The sequence below is a fragment of the Megascapheus bottae genome, chromosome 19, assembly GCF_031878675.1.
Source record: "Megascapheus bottae isolate mThoBot1 chromosome 19, mThoBot2.hap1, whole genome shotgun sequence".
In the NCBI taxonomy this organism is placed as follows: domain Eukaryota; kingdom Metazoa; phylum Chordata; class Mammalia; order Rodentia; family Geomyidae; genus Megascapheus; species Megascapheus bottae.
In genome coordinates this window covers 26,459,640-26,485,145 of record NC_143527.1, presented here as the reverse complement: position 1 = coordinate 26,485,145, position 25,506 = coordinate 26,459,640, and the positions used below count along the sequence as shown (strand labels likewise).

The 25,506-nt window shown below is 49.1% G+C and overlaps 1 protein-coding gene across 34 annotated transcripts in view; it reads right to left on the bottom strand.

The window, feature by feature from the left end:
• Positions 1–25,506, bottom strand: part of Celf4 (CUGBP Elav-like family member 4) — a 265,499-nt gene that overhangs the window by 53,786 nt on the left and 186,207 nt on the right. For 17 of the 34 annotated variants that reach the window (XM_090353186.1, XM_090353187.1, XM_090353191.1 and 14 more), the window contains exon 3: positions 6,872–6,950. In XM_090353186.1, coding sequence (XP_090209312.1) covers positions 6,872–6,950 — 79 coding nt within the window. The remainder of the gene's footprint in view (positions 1–6,871; positions 6,951–25,506) is intronic. The other 17 variants (XM_090353195.1, XM_090353196.1, XM_090353193.1 and 14 more) reach the window with 1 other exon arrangement.

Sequence of the window (25,506 nt, the reverse complement as noted above, 5' to 3'; positions counted from 1 at the left end):
CTATACCCTCTTAGCCCTCATTTCCCTCTACATGAATGGGTTCTTGAGAAGTTTATACTGGAGCCTCTAGATAGCTTAATGAGAAGATTAGGCTCTGTTGACTCTGGATATCTCCTAGGAGGTATCTCCAGGAGATGAGGGTGCAGGTACAGATGGGTCCTGGTTGCTCGACCCTAGGCTGAGAGGGTCAGGAGCAGGTCCTACAACAGTAGGCTGGAAAGACTGGGCAGCAGTATAGTCTAGAAAAGCAAGATTCTTAAGCTGGGCCTGTGTGCTTATGCCAGAGGATGAAGAGACAGGATGCCGTGATTCGGCCTCTCTGTGCTCTGATGGCATACATATGCATGCCTTGCAATATGGGAGCACACCAAATCTAGATCTTCTTGTTCTAGAAAGTGGACGTTCATCTCTAGTCAAACCCATTCTCTAGTATTTTAAAAGATCTAGAATGTCACAAGTCTGTCTCCCTGCCTTTTCCTAAGACACATAGCCCAGATACTTCCTCTCATTGCCATTCACGCCTCCTCCTGGAAGCCTTCTCTGTCCTGCCTCATTCTGAGAGTTCATATGCACAATACAGCCCTGCCTCTGAGACATATGATTTCAATTTCCAGTTGCTCTCTCACATCCCATCAGAGGTCCTCACCCTGCCACCTCATCCCTTTTCTAATGGTCTTGAACTCTACAATCAAAGTGACAGCTGCAGCCTTTGCCATCAGAAGAGATTCCACAGTTAGACAACTGCATTCCACCATCCAGAGGTGATGCAGCTCTCGGGGTGGGCAGTGCTGTGGGAAGGACAGGGAAGTTGGACTCAGGAGGGTCTGCCTGTCTCTGCTCACGCCTTACTCTGGGTCCTCTCTCCATGTGGTTGAGCATCCCCCAGATTCTGTTTCCAAAGCATTTTTTTTTCCATTTTGTCGTTCCACCATCCCACTCCAGGACCTGAGAGGGGGATGTGTGCATCAGTTCAAGCTTTCAATATCTTGTCCATCCTTCAAAACACCCCCTCCCCATTCCTAATCCCATGCCTGCCTTGATTCAGGTGACTTTTCTACTGGGGCTTCTTCACTTTTTGAGTGCTTCACCTTTAATGCTTGATAAGAGTGAACCTGTGTCCATCTCTGGGCCATCCTGTCTCTTTTCTCTTTCTGCACCACCCCCACTCGACTACCATCCTCTCACTAAAGTCCTGGCATTATCAGGGTTACTAGGGGCTATGAGGAGACCTCAAACACTACACCCATCCCAGCTGCAATGCAGAGCAGAGAGCTGCCTGGTTTCCTCCAATTTCCTTTCTCACCATGCCCATTGTCACAGGAATCATCCTCACACAATGTGGGGGACAGGATACCATGGGAATGGAGATAGAGTGGGACAAGAGGAAGCCTGGTTTCCTCTCTCTGTCATTCCTACTCCTGGGCACACAGGCAGGAGGCAGCTTTTAAATATCATCCAGAAGGCCATTTGCTATGATTAATATCCCATTTCCCCTGAAACAACCCTTTGTTAAATTAGCCAGGGCCAGAGGGAATTTGTTAGGGAGCGGCGAGTCTCAACTTAACTCTCTGCATGCATTAAAAAAAAAAATAAGAAACTTCAGAAACAAAACGAAGATCAATCAACACCCCTCCCCCAGCCGCAAACCTAAAGTCCATTTAAATTCAGCAGGTTGGCAGTTAATTATATTTTCGCACCTATGGCAGGAGTTACAGATGTATTTATAATGTGTGCCTACCCCAGTGGAACCTCCTAAGACCTCCCTGGGGACCCTTCCTGACAAGCCTTTTCCCCCAGCCACCAGCCCCCGATCTTCTCACAGCTGCTGCTTCAGGCCAGTTGTGGAAACTGAAGGTGGTATTTTAGATTTTTAAATTCTTTGTCAAAGGAGCTTGAGAAAGACAGAAGACAAGGATTCCTTTTAAAGTTTTAAGTCAGAAGGAGTAAGGTTATTAAGAATAAAGCCCTGGGGGAAAGAAATGCTGCCCACGATTTTGAGAAATTAACAACTAGAAATACTTACCCAAAGACAAGAGGGGGTGGTGATCAGATTTGTGATAGAACTTCCTGACATCAAGAAAGCCAGTAGGGGAGTTGGGGAGGGGCAATCTTGTATGGTCATGAGGTCTCGAAGCTTTCAACCCTTCCTAATTTTTCAAAAAAAAATTAAAACAAAAGTTTCAGACCACAGGTGCAAAGCCTGGCTGGAATGGCAGCAGGCAGATCCTCTCCCTGAGTATCTTCGACTATGCTGTGCTGTCTATGTCTGCTAGAAACTGCTCAAGCTGAGCACTGTCAGGTCATGTCTTTTCTTAAATATCAGTGGAGATCAAGTATATAAAAGATCTATTGGGATGTGGACTTCAAGGGTTGGTTCACTGTGATCTGTGGCACAGCCTGATAAATTCCATTGGGGATAGAACAGGACAGAAGGACAAAACAGGACGATAACAAGCAGCTGCTCTGCTTCTGCCTGAAAAGGGGAAAGGCTTGCGTGAGTGTCAGACTCATGGTCAGGGTGACAGGACTCCTGGAGCCCTACTTGGCCTATGAGGAGCTATGCCCTGGGGATATGGCCATCCTAAATTAAGGTTCTTTGGTTTGCCATGACCTCAGATCTGAGAAAGGAGCATGGTGCTGTCACAGTCCTGATGAGCTGAGGACACCAGGATCTGAAATAGGGTCTGATGAGGAACAAGGAAATGCACACACACACACACACACACACACACACACACACACATACACACACACACACGAGGAATAACTATCAGAAGCTGCTGTGGAGACTCCTCTGCGGCTGGTGAGGATGGGGTATTATCCTGCTTCAAAGTGTAGATCATGTTTTCTTTGGGTGGCTGTCTTGGGACTGCCACTGCACCCCTTCTCACTCTAGATCTGCACTGTGCTGGGATCAGCTCTGCTCATCCTGGGGCTTCCCTGGCGGCCTCCAGTTAGTGGTCAGGATGTGCTGGGCTACCCAGAAGTTCTTAGACCCTACTGACTTGGGACAATTTCAGATTAGCCTACTCTTAACCCCTCCCCAAACCCCCAGCCTTCCATTTCTCTGTAACCACCTCTGCCTGGCCCGAGGGCTTCCTCAGCAACACCCTGAGGGATTTCTGTTCTGCCAGAAGCATTTGTCCAGTGAGTCATTTGTTGCCTGTAAAGACTGAAAAATAGATGCTTCTCTATGCTTTTTTCTTAAAGCAGGCCCAGCCTGAACACTGGCTAACCTGCTGGCGTAGTGTATGAGACTGAGTAGCTGGAAGAGTTTGCAAATGAAAAATCATAGCATTGGAGCTGAACAGTCGTGGCCCCAGGTTCCTCTTCCTTCCCCCATCAACCACTTCCCCGGCTAGACTACGAGGAGAGGGTGCCTGGGCCCATACCCTTCAGCCATTCCCCAACAGTCCCTTGGAGACTTCGTGGACAGTGCGTGGTCAGTTTAGAAATGAAATAATGCTTGGAGGAGAAATGTGGAACTTAATAGGATTTAAAAAGCCACAGGACCCGATGGAGCTACAGATGGTAGAGGAATGGGGAGGAGGGAAGTGGGCCTGGGTTTATGGTGGGAACATGGCCTCAGGGAGGAGCTGGGAGCTACGTCACATGCATTGCGTCCAACCTCATTAGCCTGCCCAGTGGGAATTTACTGTCAGAACAGTGCCTCTGAAGCGAGGGGAAGGATGCCCTGAAGATGCCATTAAATGGAGTAGGGGAGGGGGCAGCAAAGGATGCAGGTGACTTGGCCAGCCCCTAGGGTGGGGTCTGATTGGAAACAGAACTGTTCCTGAGCTGTTGCACCTGCCCCAACCCTCCTTTTTTTGTTTTGGTCTTGCCCAGGTCCTGGCAGACACAGCCTGAGAGAAAGGGCAACAGATTGTTGGGAGATAAGGGGGAGCTGGTAAGAGAGGAGAGACTGGGGTTCCTAGATCTAGAAAATGATGGCCAAATGGGGAAACTGCCGTGGGGTTGTTTTCAGCTACAGGCAATTCTGCAGGACTTGGGGAGGGAATATAAGAGGTTACTTATGTTCCGGAAGTTTCCCTGGGGTTCTGCCAATACTAGCTTACAACTACCTCTCGAGGGCCTCTCCTCCATGACTGAAGCTCAGAGGTGTCAATACTAAACCCTTCCTCAGCCCATCCCAGGCCTTGTGGTTCATGGGGGCAACAAGATTTCATTATGGCAAATGCAATCTTCCTGCCTCAGCCCTCTGACCCCTCTCTGTGGGCTTATCAGATATCCTTCAAGGCTCTTTAAGGTACAGCAAGACATACCCCATTGGCTAGAGATGTCTTATGAGCCAGCCACACCTGGGTATTGAGTCCTCCCTGCCACCACTCTCTCTGTTCTAGTTCTGGGACCTATGGGGATGGTCAGAATCAAGGTGACATACCCTGCAAGATGGTTTCCTACTTTACTTGTGTCCATATGCCAGACCTGTCTTGCTTTATTCAAAGCCTGAGCCTTTGGGCAAATTGAACTACTAAGAGTTGGCCCCCCTTGTAACTCTGAGGCTCTGCTGCATTCACTTTGCTTCTTATGTGGTTAGTGCTACTCGTACACTTGGGGGAAAAATGGGCTGAACTCTCTGACTATTCCTGCAGGAATGGTAGCCTGTTAGCCTTGGCAATTCCTCCACATCCTCCCCTTTTACAATGCTGCCCCTGTATTCACAAGACTCCTGCTGCCATTTTATCTGCCCATCTTCATAATCCCCTGCTCTTTCATGTGAGCTGATGGAACCAGGCAAGGCATCTAGAAGCTCAAGAGGTGGAATGAGAAGCTGTGATGTGCTTGCACCATCAGTGTCTGTGTAGACAGAGTAGAAAGCCTTCCCCCCACTCCCCAAAGTCCTGGGCCTGCACATGCTCCCTGTGCTCACTAGCATTCAGATATACCCAGAAGGCAGTTGAATGGATGTCCTAGGTCCTCAGGTCTTTGGAAGCAAAGGTCCCAAAGGTGTGATGAAGAGATTTGCTGCTGAGCAGGGCTGGAGACCCACCTTCTTCCCCCTCCTAGGGGTATTTCTTTCCCTGGCCCTCCTACTTCCTCCCAGCGGTGCCAGGTCTTTAAGGTTTGTCTCCTTCCTTCTACTTCTTTTCTATCTCTCCTTCTCTTTCTCTCCTCTAACTCTTCCTCTCATTTCTTTTCCGCATCCCCCCACTTCCCTTCCTTACACACCCTATTGATCCCCATTTTGTTTTTGTTTTTATACTTCTCCCACCTTCCATTCCCATCATCCCCACAAGTTGTATTTAATATATAGTAAATTATTTTGAACTTTCTTAAAATAATAGTGATAGTGTGGACTCAAGACTATCTCACTGTTTAATATTGAATATGCAATTAATAGATAGATGTTTAGGATTGGCTTTTGTTCCTCCCTTTCTACCACAAGAAGAATAAAAGAGCTGGTTAATCTGGCTGGGGGCAAGTGTCAGCACAAGAGGATATATGGGAGAAAGGAGATGAGGTTAGCAACTTGGAGTTAGAGAGCAATTTCCTCCCAGGCAAGCAAGATATGGGAGAAGAGGGTTAGAGCAGCACTCAGCAAGGCTGGGGGCAGAGGGGTCATGTGGGTTCTGGGGAACCTCTGGACCTGGACATGCCTGCTCTCCTGTGAGGCCTCTCTTGCTGGGCTGCGTTCATGCCATTCTCCTTCTTCCCCAGGTGTGGAATCTCCCCTCTTTAAGCCAGAAGTGCCACCTCCTCAAGGGTTACCTCCTTTAAGGTCTCTGCTCTCCCTGTCTCTGGGATCCCCTTTCTGGTATTACTCTTTGTACCTACTGCTCATTGGCTGTGTTAACTGAATAGTGAGCTACAGTAGAGTCACTGCATGCCTGGGTGCCCAGACCCTGGCCCAGCTGGGCTAATCAGGAGAGTTCCTCACTCAGGATGAATCAAGGCTCAGCAACAGATGAAAGTGCTGCGGTCATCAGGACGAGAAGCATAATATTCTCCTCTTCAAGGAAGTGATCATAAAGGGGCAAAAAGGCCGGCAAAGTCCTCTCTCCCTTTGGGACATGATATGACTTTCTCCCTTCTTCAAGTGAGGTGATAGCTTGGCGCCATGTATGTTAGTTTGCTGGAGGCACCCCTGACCTTTGACACTATAAATACTTCATTTAAGACAGGATCTTAACACACCGATCTTGAGTCGCTTCTGGGGCTGAAGCCAGAATAAGGAGTATAACCAGGAAAGCAGTACAACTCCAAGCAGTCTGCTGCCTGGGGACAGAGGTGTCCTAGATGGTCACCTACCTTTCCCTCTCACGGCCAAGGCTCAAGGGAAAGCCATGGGGCTCAAACTACTTCATGCTATGAGTTCCAAATTCTGCGTGGGTTTGTGAGTGAGATCATGTCCTTTCTCTTCTATTCTTTTCCACACATATGTGAGGACTTGCATCAGTGTGTCTCCAATCTTTCCCTCCACACTAGCCCTTTTATACGCACTGGCCTGTGTCTATACATCTACCCCAGACGCTCTCAGATACGCCTTTTCCTCAGATTATATCCTCTCTCTGGTCTGAATCCTCCTAGGGTGCTCTCCAATCTTTCTCTCTCTCTATTGCCAGACACCACAGGCTATTCAAATCCCATCGCACCAGCACAGACACACTCTTTCAAACCTCCCAGGACACTGTTTTTCTTACTTAGAAACTAACTTGCCAGTGGATCCCAGTCTCCACTCCACTGTCTTTCCCCAATCAGTTACCCAGAGGTCCAAAGCCTTGCCCCAGATCCCAGCCACGAGGCCCTCAGAGAGGCAGGAGGAGAATAAGAAGGCAGGTGATTGCAGCACCAGGACAAGGTGGGAAGGGAGGAGGGGGATGAGGAAGGGCAGAGACAAGTGGGCCCTCACGTGAAGGGGGCTGGCGCAGGCAGCTACTACCTCCTCGGCTCTCGCTGTCCGCGGGCTTCACCTGGATCGGCCGGTTCATCTGTAATAGAGAACAATAGGAGACAGTGTCACGATGGCTCTTGGGATGAGGGGCAGACGCCCCCCTTGTAGGTGCACATCGAACAGGCCACATCCACATACAGAGGCAAAGAGGCAAATTCTCCTGAAGCTCCACCCACCTCCCAGAAATGGGTTGGAGACCCTGTGGGGTTCCTCCTCCCAATCTGATCAGTCCTTGCAAGCCTGGAGACTAGAATCGGAGGTTGAAGAATGCCTGCTCCTCGTGTTCCCCTGTCCCTCCTGTACCCAAAGCATACTTGTGACTCAGCTCTGGGTCATTCAAGACAGTTGGCTTTGTCAAAATGAACTGGTCTCTGGGTGCAGGTGAATTCCTGCTCAGCTCGGACAGGCTCTGTTGCATGTGTGGAGACTAAGGTTTCAGGCCTCTCAGCTGGTGAGGGGGAGCACAGCTCAGGACTAGGGATCCTGATTGTAGTCATAGATGCCCCCTTGGGGTATGTGGGCAGTGGACACAGCCTCTTGTTTCCCTCAGTGTCTGGGTACGAAGAGAACACAGACACAGGCTGGCTCTCCAGTTGCTGGCATCTAACAGGAATCTATCAATGTTCTGTTCAGACCACTAGGGGTCTCTGAACTCCAAGCATCTTACTTCCACGGCTTCCTCTCATTCCCAGCCAGCGGGCAAGCACCAGGGTGGGCTCTCCAGCTCTGAGTTCCCACCGTATTTCAGACAATAAAAATGATAGAAGCCATGCAATGCATCGTACTTCATATCTTTGCCAGCGCTTTTCCTGTTGTGCTTCTCCCAGATCCCTTATTACGTTTGCATTTCTCTCACAAACAGACCCTGCGAGGCAGCCTTGGCAGTGCAGACACCCCCATTTTAGTGATGAGAAACTGAGGCAGAGGGAAGGGCATGTGCTTTCCCAGGCCCACCATATGGCAGGGTCTGCCAAAGCTATTTCTGTGCTTACATTGTACCTTGAGGCTTGGATGTCAACTTGCCTGCCTTATAAGGGCTGGAACAGCCCAGTCACAAGCTGCCTCCTGCCTTCTGGTCTAGGATCCGAAGTGAGTTTTGGCTGCATGGAGACAACTGGGGGTGGGGGAAGGACGTGTGTGACTCAGCAAGGTGAAGCTGAGGCCAGGGGAAGGGCAGAGCCACACGAGGAAGGACAGAGACAGCAGGCAGGATTCAGAGCAGACGGGGGAAGGATACACAAGGAGCCAGGGCCAGCAAGACAGGCTATCAGAGTATTTGCCATCAGAGAGAGAGAGAGACAGGTGCTTTGTACGTAAGCTCCCACAGCAGGGAGGATTGTCACGTAACAGAAACTTTAACCCCAGAGATATAATGACGTTTCTAGCTTCCCACAAATTACCTAATTTCCAGATCTTTTTGGAAGAGTTTAAAAGCTGGCTTTGGCATCTGGCTATAGGAGAGGGGCCTGAGGGAGGAGCTGGATTATTCCTGGTTTGCTTTTTGGAAGTTCAGCAACCCACTTTTTTCTGGGCTGCCCGTCCCCTCCTAGGATATCCTTTCATTCCACTAGAATATTAAAGAGATCTAACCCTGCTTAATTTCTGAGTTCAGAAGAGATAGGACTAATTCAGAATGGTGTGAGCATAGACCTATTTCTTTTGCCTTTCCACAAGCCTGCAATATTCTTCTATCCCAGAAGATCTTGAGGGCTGGCCTGGATCTCAGTTTGGCCACTGTGTTCTCTTGCACCTATTACTACAGCCTTTGTGCTTATGTAACTTCATAGCTCTCTGAGGTCGGGATTATTATCTCTGCCTTAGCAGTAAGAGTAGCTGGTTAGAATTCAACCAGGAGGGGCACGTGTAGTGTTAGTTACTATCATGACATTTGTTCTTCCTGTGGTTCTTTTCTTTTCCGTTTGTCATTGACCTAGTTGCTCCAGCAGGAGGGACCCAAGGAGGAATAAGGGGAAGAAAGAGCCCATGTAGTAGGAATAGCAGTTTGGACTAGGATCTTTGGCCCATTGAATCAAAAGGCAATCTCTTTGGCCTGGAGTCTGGCCCCATCATCTAATACACATTCCCACTGACATCTACACATTTTTCCCTCCTTCAAGTCTGTTCCCTGCAGTGTCTGCAGCTCCTCAATCCTTTCTCAGCCTCTTTCTCTTGATGTTCTTTGAGGGTTCTTGGTTGGACTGAACTGGAGCCCCCAAAATTCATCTGGTGAATCTCTGCCCACTGTATGATTACATTTAGGAATAAGATGAATAACACAAGGTAATTAAAGGCAAATGAATTTATATGGGTAGGACTGTTATCCTACATGACTGATGTCCTTATGAAAATGAGACACTTGGAAAGGCTATGTGCACACAGAAAGGCTATGTGAGGATATAGTGAGAATATGGCCTTCTTCAAACCAGAAAGAAGACAGCTCTTTGCTGGAACCCAACTTGCCCACATCTTGATCTTAGATTTTCAGTATCCAGAACAATGAGATATACATTTAGCTGTGACCACTCAGTCATCAGCGATGGCATCCCAGGAAATAAATGCATTTCTGACCTGTGAACCCTGGATGGCACTTCAGCAGGAAGGATCTTACAGAGAATCCCCTCTTTCCCATACTGAAGGCATGTTCAAGGCTGGAGGCTGACTTGTAGAATATAGTGGGCTTAGGCTTCCCAGAACTCTCTGGATATACAACACTCAAGAATGTGGAACGTGTGTGTGTGTGTGTGTGTGTGTGTGTGTGTGTGTGTGTGTGTGTGTGTGTGTGTGTGTGTTGCCAGGTTATGATAATGGAATGTATAATGAAAACACACTTCTGAGATACAGGGAAATGAAATAACTCAGATCAGAGATAGATTTTCAGAGACTAAGAAACCAACCCAAACTCAGGAGACAATTGATGATATTGGGATGAACCTAAGACTCCTGACACCTGGGTCTATATGTTCAGAAGATGCTGGGAGCCAGGTAGATGGGCTTAGGAAGATGTTGGGAGGCTTCACAGCTTGTCGGGGTGAGGAGTAGGATGCCTGATAGATTTTGTTCCCCAGCAAGCATATGAGGAGGATCTGGCTGAGAAAGGGAGGATAAGGACAGGCCTCACCCCACTCCGTTGCTCTAGAGCCTCACATGTCAAGCTGAGGCAGGGAGTAAGGCTGTACAAGAGGCTCCACTCAGTGCCAAGTCCGGCCAGGCAGACCCTTTATTTTCAGAGGTGATGGGGGAAAGCTGCGCTACTGAAAGGAAATCTCTAGGTTCTGTATTCCAAGACACTTCTCTCAGGGGGGGGCCTGGAAGCAGCTGTGCGAGTCCTACTGGACTGGGGAAGGGCTGGGACAGAGCTACTTCTGATTTCCCAGGTTCTGCTTACCATGGTAAATAAAATAAGGCAACGAAACCTCCCTGTGCACAGATCATTCGTGTGTGAGGATCCCTTAGGGATCCATTCCATTGTCCCTCCGTTCTCAAACCTACACACTTGTGCAGCTCCACACTCCTTCCTACCCAACTGAGGCCTGGTGTATTCTCTGGAAGCCTCTCCGCCCTACCAGCCCTGAATGTCATGGTGGGACCCGCTTTGTGGCGCTTGCTTGCTCTCTCCCCACAGGTCCCTCAGCTTCTCTCCAGTTTCCCCATCCGGAGAGTAGGGATCTGGAGTCTCATTCAGCCTCTTATTTTGCCTCAGTGAAGGGCTGGTCACTCCTAACTGCTCCAAACAGAGTAGCTAAGCAGAACTGACTTGGTTCTCATATAGCTGCACTCCTGGGGTGGCTTTTCATGTCCCATTAGGATCTGAGGATGGCCAGCTTCCAGTGGCCTTTGCAGAGCTTGTCAGAGCTGTTGGGCTAGATGCTGAGATAAAATACAGCCTTGTGCTTTCTTAATTCTCAGCAGAAATAAATTGTGGGGCTCGGGGTGGGGGGGGGAGAAGGTGTCTCCATCAGAACAGATTCTATTCAGGTGGCTATGACCTAAAGAGAGACCTCTCTCCCTTGCCCTGGTCCAGTCTCACCAAGAGTGTTCTGCCTCAAGAAGAGTGGTGTAGACTGAGCCAGCTGACCTGAGACGAGACACCAGCCTGAGCTTAGAGTTAGAGACAGGCAAGACAGAGGTGACAGAGAGAGGCCTGGGAGGGAGTACTGAAGGTTCTGGAAAGGAGGGAAACGTAGTGCAAGAGTCAGGAGGAAAAAATGAGAGGGAGACTTTTTGTAGTATTGTCCCTTAGGATTGCTTTTGTGCCTTGACTTTCCAGATTCATATTCCTTTGTCTTCACAGCCAGCCTAGTGTCACCCTGAAAGGCCTGGGGCTATGCTGGGGGACATGAGGCTGGTCCTAGGATCACTTGTATTGACCCTAAGCATCCATGGAGGCATTGGGCCCCAAGTCTTGGTTTTTGCCTGTAAGTGCCTGAGGTGCAGCAGCCTGGCCAGGGCTGCTTTTCCTGGTTCAGGAATAGCTCCAAAGTGTTGCCTGGAGGCTGCTAGGGTGAAGTCCTCTAGTGACACTAATTATGATGCTGGCTGGGAAATATAGCCAGCATCCCCCCCCTCAGAAGAAACAAGCTGTCTGGTCCAGGCCCTCCTCTTCTCCCTATTGAGAGATATTGGTGGGGTTGGAGGGGGGAACAAGCAGGTGGCTCCTTTTTGGCCCCATCTCCTGTATTCCTGTTCCTGTTACCCTCCCTCCTGACACTTTTTGCATCAACACAGAGCCATGCATTAAACAAGACGTTCCATTAATTTCCTCATCATTATAACTTAAGCTGGGACATACCCTTTAAATATTCATTCAGCTATGAAAACTGGGCATTAAAATTTTAATAATGTCAAGCTCATTTGAACCAGGCTCCTTGGGGACGATTACGATACAATTAGAATAAATACGATGATTGAGCTGGTTGAAAGGCTTCACCTGTCCAGGGTGGCTCCTTGGGTAAAGAAGAGGCTGTGGCTGATAGGCAGCCAGACTGACAAGCTAGGTTCTTTTTTGCCCATTTTCATCCCTCTTCCATCTCCTTCGTCCCTGAAATCCAGGATGTAGGGAGATCATGATTAACACCTCCTTCTCCACTTCCATTTCCCAATTTCCTGGTTCTCTTGACTCACACTGAGCTGTGCTTGCAGGGCCCCTGTGAGAATCGTGTTCTTATCAGCATGACCTTCTCTCCTTAGCCTTATAGGGGTTTCCTTGTGGCTGAGATGAACACTCTACCAGAGCTGAAGACAGCCTGTGGAGGGGTTCCTCCAGAGGTCTTTGATTATCTAACTTTCTTCTGCCATCAAAGGAGAGGACTGTCTTCTTCTGCTCTTCTTCCCTAAGAGCTAGCATGGAAATCGGGTTGGGGCTAAGCTTTCCTACATCCCCACGGTTGACTTCTACCTAAAGCCAGAGCTGGAGAGACTCAGGGAGTCTTCTCCTACACTTATCCTTCTACCCACAGAATTACAGCACTTTTTGTGAGCATCACTCCCTCTAGACTCAAGCTCTGAACTGAGTTTCCCAGGATCATGCTTATGTTTGTGCACTTAGATCACACATGCACACTTGATTAGTGCTGTCTGGCATTTCAGACATCCCTAAATTGTTCACTGTGGTTGGGAGATCTAGAGGAAAGGAGATAATTGAGGAAATTCAGAAGAGCAGTGACCAGTGCACCAATAGAGATCACCACCACCTGGTTTCTCAATCCGTGACCAGAAGACATGTCAGGAGAAGTGGACCAACAACTCCAGGGGAGCAGGGATAGATGGAGTAGCAGCCACAGAGACTGTGGTGGCCCATGAAGGATCTCCACAGTGCTCTTAAGAGGCCTGAAAGCTTTCAGATGCCATTCCAGAATGAGAGTGTAAAATACAACATAGAGGTCTTGTCTAGCTCCTTGGCAATGTGTGAATATCTGGTTGCATGGTGTTCAGGCCCAACAGAAAGCCTCTAGCCTTCCTCACCCCTTCACCAAGCCAGGACAGTCCTGGTTTCTGCTCCTCACTCAGCCCTGTTGCATTCAGGCAACTCCAGTCCTTCAGTTCACAGAAAACTCAAACCACGATGCCTACCACAGCGTCTGTCGATCAGAAGCCTTTTTGAGTGGATAGGCTTGTAATTTTCAGCCATAGGCAGAAAAGATGAGTGACTTGAGGCATACTCACCCTGTCATGGACAGAGAAATGAAGTTACAATGAAAACTCAGGGAACAAAGGCAGGTGGCTTCCAGAGCAGCCTCTGCCAGAACTTTGCCTTCTCCTCAGCACTTAGCAAATCTTAATTATCAAATTAATGACAAAATGATCTGTTGGAAGGAGGTCAGCATTGGAATCATGTTTAGCTGGAATCCCTGGGCTGTGCTTAGTAGGCTTTCTGCAAAGTTAAGGGGAGAAATGACCCAGTGCCTGAAGGCTTCTGTTAACTCCTATTGAGAAGGGATTACAGCAGAATAGCAGGGGTCGAGGCCCATTATTTGTAGCTTGTTGTAAATATATTCGTGCTTTAATTACCTCCTTAATAAATTGCATATAGTTCACTCCACAGAGAGGGGCTAGAAATTCAAGAAATTCTGTCTGATGTCATCAAAAAAGTTTGACTTGTGGCTACCCTGTTATGGCAGCGGTACCTGGATGCTCCTGTCCCCAGGCCTGGACTTGGAGGCCTGATCTGGTCAGATAAGCTTGCAGTGATCTCCCAGGTTGCATGTGGAAGATTCCCAAGGCTGCAGTACCACTGTTCCACCTGCCCCTTGTCTGTGTCCTTTGCTTCCCACAGGTCTCAGTTTCCACTCCCAGCATTTCAGTCTCAATCCCTATTCTTTCTTCCACTGCCTTGTGGCAGCTTGCGGGACCAGTACAGCCTCCTAAGTGTCTGTTTTATATGTTTAATATGGTCTCTGCTCAGTAAAGGGAAGGCCCTCCCCCATTTTGTTCCCACTTCACATTCAGAACTCAGCCACAACAGGCTAGGGTACCAGATTTAGAAATATCACCAAAACCTCTATTCTGCCCCATTGGTTGATTTTGTTTCTCTTGCCTCCACTGCACTGTAGGCCGAAATGGGTCAACTGAAAGACAATCTTGTTCCTGGTCCACAGAGAAAGGACCTTTGGAGAGAAGGAAGGACTCTTCCTCCTCCAGTAAAGTGGCTGTGGTGTACCTTTGAATCGAAGAGTTTACTGAAGCAGCAATCATTGTTTAGAGAGACAGCCAGTGAGCACAGGCTAGACAGAAGAATGAGGCATTATTGTTAAAATATGCAAATCTGGAGCCCATTGAAATGCAAACCCTCCAGATAAGATTTTTTTTTAATAAATCCGGCTTTTGCTCCCACACTCCCCCAATCTGAGGAGGCCATCTGAGGCTTGTTTGGTTAAGACACATCTCAGCTTGTATGTCCTGTCAGCTCTTGACCCTTCTTCCCATTTAAGCTGCCCATGGGGTTGGCTGGTACAACCCATTCTTTGGGCAAAGTACTAAGGTGGCCTCTGGGTCACACAAAGATGGCCCCCTGCCTTTCCTTCTTTACCTTCACCCTTCTATTTGTCCATAATGTCCAGAGGCTTAGCCTCCTCTTCTAGCAAGCCTTCTGTGATTAGATTCACTTAATTACACCTGTTGGTTTGTGAGTCATCACCTCCAGACTCACTTTGATCTTGAGTTCTAAAGAGGCTAGGGAAAGCCGCTCCTGGAGAACAGCCGAGGTTTAATGACTATTTGAATGACGTGACTGTGACTCAGCCCCAGCTATGACTGGCATGCTGGCTTTGGGTTGGGACAGAGATGTCAGGTGTGTACAGCTGGGCGTCTGTATCAGGCAGGAATGAACAGTGATGGGTGAGTCTTTCTCACGCTGCAAAACTTTCAGATGATCACACAAGGAAGTTCATGTCTTAGAGTCCTTGTTGAAATCCACACTAATAAATGGATGAGATTTGGATGGGATAAGGGGAACACTCAAGGGCAAAAAATGAAATGAAAAACTCAGGGCAGGTTGTAAGTTGGGACATAGGGTGTGAAAGAGTGTGAAGAAAACGCGCAGACAGGCTCATCAGGCGGAGAGAGGTCACCTACTGTGGTAACCAGGACCTAGCCTCTGCAGGAGGCAATTTGGCTACTGTTAGAGGCAGGAATAATATGCCACCGTAGCACATTCAGAAAAAGTTTGGGAGGGTGGAACCAGGTCAAAGAGGCCTGCGAAATGCCAGGAAAATATTTAGCCTAAGATCAGACGGCATTCTCTTGGTACCTGCCCTCTCTGCCTGTATGAAAAGACAGAAGGAAGTCCTGGAATGGTGAATAGGAGATGCTTGATGAATGGATTAAATACCCTCCAGTTTAGCTTTAATTTTTGATTCTGAGTGACCTCTCAATCCCAGCCAAGACTAGCAAGAGAACCCAAGGAATGATACATAGGATGCAGAATCCTTCGTTCTGTCAGCCCTTTTGCAACCCACACATCCTCATTGGTTCATTCCCACAAACAGACCACAGGCAGTTGCTATGCAACAGGCTGCTGTGCTAGGCGGTGGCTGAGGGCAGCAGCGGGCCTGTTGGTGGGCAGATTCTTCCTCTTTCTCATCCTTCTTTGAGCCTCTTCCTCTCTTTTCTTCCATCACATATGTTAACAGAATATTTTCCCTCACCCACAAGGCTCTAAGGATAGAGGTACCCCATGGGTCCCTTGACAGGTCCCAAGCCCAAGCCCCGTTGCTTCCAGAAGGAAGAACTTTCAGCTGGCTCTTGGTGTCCCTTGCTTCAGTCCTCCCTGCTGGGATGTGATGATGCCTGGGGAGTGTCTTTGTGAGTGGATGTTTTTCTCAGCTATGGCAGGTAGGGGGCAAGGTCAGTATGGGAAATCATCAAGATGGAGCTGCTGTACCTGAGACTACATGTGGCAAGGCTTACCCTCCTCCTCCTGGTCAGGACTCTTAGGCCCCCACTGCCAAGGGCAGCAGGGTCTTTGTCTCCAAGCCCTATGTCTATCTTATCTCTCCCACCAACATGCCAGAGCTGCTGTGGGTGAGCAGGGTGGGAGGATCTTTGTGGTCTTAATTAAGACCCGCTGCCGTGGAAACCAGGCTAATTAGCCTGCACGGCCCAAGCTGGGTCACTAACCCTCTTCAGGGTGGGGGTGTGCGATGTTTGTGGGGGAGGGAAAGGGAAAAAACATCAGTGAATAGATAATTCTGGATGAAACAAACCCTGCCTTTTTTGATACGGCCTGGATTTCAGTCTCAACCCTGGCAGTTTTTTTTAACCCTTTAGAGGCAGACCCCTCTTAGAAGAACAGGGGTTAAATAGGATAAGTTCTAGTAAGTGCCCAGTGAAGAGGTGACAGACACACATTCCCTGCCCTCTATCTCCTCTGCTTCTTCCTCTCTTTTCAGTCCCTCACAATCTCTAGGCTCTCTTTTTGGTCTTTACTAAAGGCAAAATATTGAGCAAACTCTAGGAAAAGACTAGAACTCGGAGGGGGAGACCCTGTGTGACCTGGTGCACTCTGAAATCTTGTACTTGTGTCCCCAAGGACTCACCTATTCTGTCTCAGCTGTGCCCTTTCTACCTGGCCCTTAGCACTGAAATCTGTTGCTGTGATGAGCCAAATTTCTCTCATTCATTCATTCATTCATTCACACATTCATTTCATTCGTTCATCTATTCAGTGATGATTGAATGCCTCCATGTGCTTTCTACCCCCACAAGCTTTCTACCCACTCTCCAGAAGAGCCTTGCTGACAGGCCCATCAGGTTCATTCTACCTGAGCGGCAGCTGTGCCTTCTGCCTTCAGTGTAGCCAGGTGATCTAGCCCCCAGAGGAATCAGCCACACAGCCCTGCACCACACATTCCTTCCTCCCTCTGTCCAGTGTAGCCTCTTCATAGTTGATCATACACCGTGATGGAAAGTTGGATTGCCTATTGTGTGGGGTGTCCCTACCACGCTGGCCATCTCTAGAGATTAGGGAGGGTCATGTTGCTAGCCTGAGTCCATCCTTTCCTTATTTCCCCTCACCTGCTCATACACAGGGCAAGTGAAGCCCATCCTCCATGGCTGTCCTCAGAGGCCATGGCACTTCAGTCCCCAAGTCTTCCCATCTGCATCTGAACATGCTTATGACCCTTCCTCTGCAGCCAGGCCTCGGGGCTCTGCATCCTGGTTGCTAACATCTGCTTAGCCCAGGTTAGGAGCTTTCTGTAGCCATGACTGACCTTTCCTGGCCCACAGAAGACTATTGCTTTCAGAGACTTAGACTCTAAGCCTCTTAACAAACTGTCTGGATACAACTAAGGAGGGGATGGGGTAACACCCACAGTCCCCCTTCCTCTTTCTCCTGGCAGCCATACCCAAGTCAGATGCTTGCAGGTCCCCATCTGCTCTGCCATCCCATCAGCCTCCCTAGGCCTATGCATCCCTTTTCCAGGCTAAGCCCTGTCCCTGGTCAAGAGAGAAGACCTCAGTGCTCCCTACTCCACTCCTGCGGTTCTAGCCCTCAGGCCTAGGCTGGGGAAGAGTCCCTAGGCATGTGAAAAGAAAAAAAAAAACAAAGCCCACATCAAGTAAATGACAAATATAGAGGAAATTGCTCCTAATCCTCACACCATAGCCTGATGATGCCAGCCAAGCGCAAACCTGAGTCATCCTAGAAATGGCACGGACATTTGCTTTCTGGAATTTGTTTTGTCTCTGGGCTTTAGATTTAATCTCTCTCTCTTCTCTCTCTCTCTCTCTCTCTCTCTCTCTCTCTCTCTCTCTCTCTCTCTCTCTCTCTCTTTCTCTCTCTCTCGCGCACACACACACACACACACACACACACACACACATACACACACACCTGACTTCCCTTCTTCTACCTCTTGCTTTCCATTTTCTAATATGAGCGTACACCGCCAGCTCATCCAAGTCTGTTTTCCTGGCATTAATTAACACAGTTCTCCAGCCTCCAACAGGCTAAATGATGAATCAGGTTAAATTCCAGACAACAGCCGCACACCGCCATCAATTAGCCATCTCTGGGGCAGCTTCATTAATAAGCATCGATCACAACCCTCCTCCCCAAACATGCCAGGGTCTCTGGGTCACGGGCACAGCCTGGGAGTACGTGTGTGAGGGTTGGCACGTGGGGTGTGGGATCTATGTGGAACGTGGGTCGATGAGTAGGCAGCTGTGGTGCTGTGGTGTGTGTGTGTGTGTGTGTGTGTGTGTGTGTGTGTGTGTGTGTGTGTTCTACTTGTGGGTGGGCATGCCTGGATGAGTAGAATGTGTGCATGTGTATGCCAGGTATATGTGTGTAGAGGTGTGTGTGGGTAAATAGATATACGTTGGAAGCTTAGGATGTGTTTGTCACCTGTGTGGATGTGCTTTTAGGTGTAGAGTTCTAGTGGTCCTTCCTGCTTCACTTCCCAATTCTCTGTCCTACCCTGCTCCACCTCTGGCCAAGTAGAGTCAAGTCCTCCCTGTCTCCTGAACACCTGGGTTCTCACAAGTGCCATCTACCCCTTGCTCTGCCCTTCCCCTCTCCCTGCTGAGAGTCTCTGCCCAACCCACATGGTCATGGAGCTAATTCTAAGATTCACACTGACCATCCTTCCTTCTCTTCCAAACAGTCTGGATGCCTCTTCATTCTTCTTTGTGTAACCTGTGGTCCAAAGCCTGACCTTCACTTGTCTCCTGCTACCAGCATCAGGATTACAGGCACCACCCTGGGGCCTGACTCACATCATCCAATATCTCTGCTTCCTTGGCTTAGCTCTAGTCCCCATGCTTGCTTTTCTTATGGTGCTTCTGAGGAAGGGGCAGGCCCAGGCCTGCAGCATGCAGTCTGCCCACAGACTGACAACCATCTGCTAAGGCTGGAGGCTCCTCACCTAAACCCACTGTACCCACTATTGCTCTTCCTTCCCTGGCCTTGCTGAAGGGGTTGGGGAAAGGGGACCTTCTGGACAGGCTAAATTATTTCCTCCTCACCGTGGTGGGTGATTGAATCTCCCACTCTGTTCCTTCTTGTTGCCCCCTTCTTCTATCTGTGCTTTCCTCACCATGCACTGGTCCTGGGACAGCCGTTACCAGCACCCCAGCAGGAATTCATCCCCAGTAGATTTCCCAAAGGTTGCTTTTTAAGGAAGGTGTTTGGGGTCACCCTTGGGCTCACATGTGGGTCAATGCATCCGAGAGGCCCACGAGTCTCCACATGCACGCCTGTGAGCTGGAATGCATGTGGCCTCATGAGGCAGCCACCAGCCGATCATCTCCTTAAAGGTTAATTAAGAACCTGAAGCTGGACTGCATGGTGCGGCCTGTGACGGTAGAAGCTGCGTCTCTCCAGACCATTAAACACTAATTAGGTTTGGAAAGTCTATTGAGCTCCTGAGGTCTCGTCAAGGCAGGTGCTGGCCCTGGGGTGCCCTTTGAAATGCCAGCGCAGTCGGCGCAGTCACCATGATTCCCAGTGAGCCACCAGGCAGTCCTGAGATGCTTGGCCTTGGAGCTTCATCCTGCTTCGTTTCTCTCCACCTTCTTGTCCCTCCTTGCCCTAGTCACCTCCCAGCCATGCCATGCCCACTTCTTGGGTCTTGCTCTCTCAGGCTGGATGTTCTTTCTGTAGTCTACCCAATGGATACTTGTGTCTTCCTACAGCCTTCCTCCCTACTCGGAACATTGCCCCATCTCCATTTCCTCCTCAGTGGCTCAGAGACACCGTTAGAAATGGCCTTGGGGTCTAGTGAGTGGAGCAGAAAGCTAATGGCAGGTACAGAGCTGGGCTGAACTCCATTATCCTTGTAAAAGGAGACCCAAATCTCCATATTCTGAGGCCCATCCTGATTCCTTGGACTCAGCCCTGGTCATCCAGATACCCACCCTGAGATATATGATGTCAGGGTCCATGGTGGATGGAACTCTGTCTCTTCCCTTAGCCAAGCCCCTGGACCATCAGCCTCTGTCTCTCTACTATTTCTGCTCCCCTTCAGATTCCTCTTTTCAGGGTCTATTTCATTCTCTGCAGCTCAGTGCAGCAAGTTCAAGTACAGAATAGCTGCTCCCAACAGCATCGCCGTTGCCCACTGTGCTGAAACCTGCTTTGTGCTAAGTCAGGAGGCCCTCGGAGGATGCACCACCAGGGAAAGTCCCTTAGTTACTGGCCTACGTCCCAAGTGGAAATGTCCTCAGCTAGAGGACATCTCTGGAAGTCAAGTTTCCACCACCCACCTTTCCTTATCTTTATTTGGCTGGAATGAATCCTCACGAAGCGAAGGGATTTGGCAGTCAGCGATCGAGCATGCAAATGTTGAACTATACCAAGAAGAAAGATCATTCACTGCACACCCTTGTCCCCAATACCCAGGGTCTCTCTGGGGACAGAATTCTTGGCTCAGTTCTAGGAAAGATGTGGACCTGAAATGAATTTAGCTCTAGTATTCTCCACAATACCCTGCCTTCTGTCCTCTTGTCGATGACATGCAGATTTAACCACCACCATATGACCCACCATTGTCACCATGACTGTCATTACTACTCTTGCAACCATCAGCATGATCCACATGCATGTCACCATGCCCCCCCCCCCGCAGCCACGCTTTATAACCTGCATGGGATGTGGCTTAGCTTAAAGCAAACAATACCTCTCTCTGTTGGTGGGAGACTGGATGCTTGAGTAAACAGTGGGGGCTGGGGGATGTGGTGTGGAGCCTTCTTGAAGCAATGACCCCACAACCTTTGCAAGAGCCTGGACTCCCACATGTAGAAGCAATAGGACTAGCTTGGCCATGACTAAGCAACTGACCTTTGCTTAGTCACTGACGCCTTCTGATTGCTGGCTTCACACAGGCTGCCGTTTACCTATCATCTGCTTTCCAGGGTGGTTTTGCAGGTCAGAACAAGCCATGCGGATCAAGACACTAGCAATGTTTGAGATCTGGCTTCTTGCTCTTTGCTGCCTTCCTCACTGGACAATGCCCTGCTCACATACACTTCCTCCTGGTCCACAAGGAAGATTGGAAAGGAGATGAGCAGTATCCATCATTTAGGTGTTCCATCCACATTAGTCACAGCCCCTGTGATCCCCAACTCCAGCGACAGGCAGAGCTAAAGTGGGCCTGTGTGGGTACAAGAGGCACAGCCCAATTTTACAAGCACGAAGTATTATGATTGCATTGATTTCCATCATAAATCATATTTCCCATCTCCTGACTTTCTCTCGCGCGTGCCCTAAGTTAAGCCTTGGTATTTTCTTTAGCTGCTGCCACTGCCGAGCCTGGAGATGATATTAGGATAATGATGATAAATTTTACCCTGACACCAAGCCACTCCCTCTAGGGGGAGAGGGGGAGTGTTTGTTCTTCAAATGAATCCTTTAGCTGAAAAGTGGGGACTTCTTGGGGGTCTAGGGGAGGGAGGGTATTCAGCTGTGCTTGACTGTGTGAGTCCATATGTGTGAACATTTATGTGAACATACAGGTGTGCCTGTGCATGTTACAATGTGTGTGCAAGGGCCTGGATGGTTTCTTGCCAGCGTTGTGTCTATGTGTGTGGACACAGACATGAACGTGCCAGCAAATAAAGGCATGACAGGAGACAACAGTGGCCAGGGATCAAGGTTGGTCCTGGAATGGCTATCACTGGCCTTGGGGTTCCCATTGACTCAGGAGTCAATGTATGTACCCCTCTTTCCTCCCACTTACTGGCACATATTCACCTTTATTAGTCCTACTGTGCCCAGCCCTTCCTCCTCAAGAGCCAGTAATGTCTCCTTGTCACACAGCTGAGACACACTAAACAGAACAAGTGATATCCCTGTGCAGGTTTAACTTCCAGAGCTCAAAGGTGAGGCACTTGAGAGGATGAGGTCAGAGTGAATGACCTGACCCCATGTTCCTTCTCTGTGCTGCAGTTCTCCTGGGGCTCAGAAGAGGGGGCAGGCCTCTGGGAGGGAGGGAGGAAAGGAGGGAGGGCAGCAGGAGTGAGAGGGGACATCTTCCCTTCTTCTGCTCTTCCCTGTGCTCCTTCCACCCTACACAGGAAACAGAGAGACTCATTTCTGCCCAAGGATCATAGGTCAGAGCCCAGATGTAATGAGAGGGAGTCCAGGCTGCTGGCTCCTGGCCCTGTGACCTGGACTTCAGTGTCTTCCTTCAGGGAATCACAAGAGGAAGTAATAAGAATATTAAGTTAATATATATTACAATGTGTTGTGAGTCACATGGGGCAGAACACTGCAAGCAAGATCTTATTTTTTTTTTTTTTACCAGTGTGTGTGCAGTAAGCCATCGGATAAAAAAAAATGTGGGAGGGCTTCCATGAGCCTCCCCACATCCTGTCTCCAGTGGTTTCCATGAATGCATGTCTCTGGTAGCATGCACACAAGTGGAGGTGGTACTGAGTATCTTGGTTTTTTTTTTTACACATCAGAGCAGATTCTGAGAGTACGTGGGCACACATGCCACATGGAAGCTTGAAATGGTGCACACATGTGACCTCAGGAACAGACCTGGAACAGACTGATGCTGCAAATGCATCAGCCCAGGAGAATAGAGGGAAGGTGACAGCTGTGAATACTTGTGCTGAGCTAAGAGCAGTGTTTTCTGCCCTCATGTCCTGAACCTTATTTGGCCAGAAGAAGAAGCATGGAAGTTTGAATGGTAATGATCATGCCTGAATCTATGTAAATTGGTTGGCTGAATGTCGGATGTGAGGGCTTTTGTGGTTTTGGGTGTGGTTTGTCATGGCCAGTCATGTCATGACTGGCCATTGATAATTCACTCTCCTTTCTCTGTGTGTGTGTGTGTGTGTGTGTGTGTGTGTGTGTGTGTGTGTGTGAGTGTGTTTGCATGCAGTCCTGTGTGTGTGTGTGTGTGTGTGTATGTGTGTGTGTGTGTGTGTGTGTGTGTGTACAGACAGGGAGGAGAGAGGACACTCTTTCTGGGTATGACACCCCAAAGCTTCCCAGAAGGGAAACCTTGGAGGGTGCAGTACTCAATATGACCACCAGATAGAGCCCAAGTGTAGCCTAAGGGCTGAGAATTGTGTGTTGCGTTCAGCCGGCTTTGTGTTTAGACTCCAGTCTATGTGTGGGAAGTAAGTATACGTTGTGGTAAAGAGAGGGAAGGACTTCTTGAATGAGGGCTGGGAATATTCAGGATAGCGGGTCTATGTACCTTGCCCCTTCCTTGCTGAGACCACCCAGGCATTGCCTATACTTAATGCCCTGAAAACCCTGGTTTTGCAAGAATTGTATGTGGACACTGATATGCACAAGTGAGCTGCAGCTGACCTCAGCCTGCCTCCTAACTCACCAAACACTCCTCTTTCACTTCTGTTAGGTTGCCTGCCTCCAACCCTGCCCCCCACACCTTATTCCTCTCTCCCTCCACTACCCACATTTTTCCTCATCCAGGAGTGATCCTTCTTCAATCAAATTCTGACCCATTCTTCCTAAAGCCCTTTGTTTCCAGGAAGCTGCTCCAGGCATCAATCCTTGTCCCTTTTTTCTCCTCTCACCAGGACTTACCTATCCATACTGTTCAACAACTGCCTGATCAATAGGCTTTATTCATGAATTTTCCTAGAGAAGTTGATCCAGACTCAAGCAAATAGCCCGTGCAACGAAGAGCAGATGACAGGATTTGGCAGAGCTCTGGGGTACTGTGGCCCAGAGGCAAAAGACCATGGGGGTAACATAGCTTTTGGCTCCCTGAGGCTGTTTCTCCAACTAGCTCAAAGGTGGTACATCTACTTTTGGAGCAGCAATGGAAAAGGGACTCCAAACTTTGGCCGCATCAGAAGAAACTATAGCTAAACTCAGGAAAAACTCAAAATTTCTTGCCAAGTTGAGGAAAGGATCTGATGTGAGCCCCATTAGTCTACACACGGTGCCTTCTATAGTTTTGCTGTCTCTACTCAAGCGCTCTATTTTTCTCATTGGCAAGAAGGCCTTTCAGAAGCACACAGATGCCTTTGGACTTGGACAGGGAGGATCACCATTTGCATCTGAATCACCATTTGCATCTGACAATGGAAGTGCCACTCCAAGGGCAGTGCCACACCTTGGGTAGTGAGTAGCTTTACTGCTTCCAGAATTCCATTCCCTTAGGGATGTACAGAAAGCCTCAAAGTTTTGAAGAGCTTGAGAAGACAGTATCCTAACCATGTCCTAGCTCAAAACACTTCCTACTTGCTGGAGTCCTCTTACCTCTTGAACAAGCCAAGGTTTGCGAAGTGTAGGGGGTGGGGGTAGAAGTAGGCGGAGCTCAGTGAAGGCCTTCTCAGTTAGGCTAAGGCAGACTTCACCCTAGCACTGGTGACCCACTTACCCACTCCCCAACTAGGAACTGCAAGAAAGCATGATGGGTAACTTCCCTCATTTGAATTGTTGTCTAAGAGAACCACAGTCACAGAGCTGATAAAGCAGGGCAGTAGAAGAGAGATGAAACTGAGAATGGGCAGAAACAGACTAGGGCAAGGAGATTGGCGAACAATGCAGAAGTGTTAGGGAGACTGAGGCAGGGCAAGGGACGCAAGACTGGGCAAGTACAGCTAGAAATTTAGGGGGACCTAGCTCTTTGGGGAGGACTTCAGGCCCCAATGACCTCTGTCCAGGGGCCAGCACACTCTCAGTACTCCATAGATGCTTAGACTTGGAGTGGGGACACACTTTCTTGGCCTGTGGAGTAGGCACCTGGAGAATCCAAGGGAATCTCTAGCCCATAAAGGAGCTAGAGATTCATAAAGCTCTGGGGTGAAGAAACTACAGAGTGGAACCTCTCATGAACAGAGGCTGGTGTTCTGTTGTTCCAGGCTGATGAGGGAGAAGACATTGGCCCTGGAAAGATGGAGGGGAGAGGGAGGAACACTGACATGTTAAGTGCGGGAATTCTCTTTGAGGCTGGGATCTCTTCTTCAGTCACCCACTCTCCTTCACCTCCTGAGTTCATCCTGGCTGGTGTTCATTCCTGCTCATTCACCTGTCTATCCAGATGCTGGACTGGGTGGAGGTGGTGGAAGGGGGCTGTGCCACTCCCGGGATATGCCTGGCACACTGTACTTCTGTCCCAGTTCTTAGAGTGGCAGCTGGGAGGGTTTCACATGTTTAATTACTAGTAATTAAAAAACGGATGGTTCCAAATGGTGCCTTCCTGCGGAGGGCCCTCCCAGCCCTGTCTCCTTAGCCTATCTTGGGGACTGTCTCCAGGGGCATCAGCTAGGGACTGTTCCATAACCCCTCTCATGGTGCTGTGGTGAGGAGAGGGGCTCCCTTCTAGTCAGTAACTGTGTCTACCCTATTCCCTCCAGCCAGCTACCCTGGCCCCCAGTGCCTACTGTCATGGGGGTACAGTATCATTTCATTAAAGGAGTCATGTGTCTCCTCTCCAGGTCCCCTTCTCCCATGGGCTCATGTTCAGCACAAGATAGGTCGGCGCCTTGTGGGAAGACTTGGGGAAGACAGGTCTGGGCTCCTGGGGACAGAGCAGGGAATGAACGATGAGCAGGAAATAGGTATGACGATTTGTCCATTTCACAGCTGGCATCCTACAATTGACTTGTTTTAATTATCATCTGACTGATGGTTTAGCGAGTACCTATTATGTGCCAGGTTGAGAAGA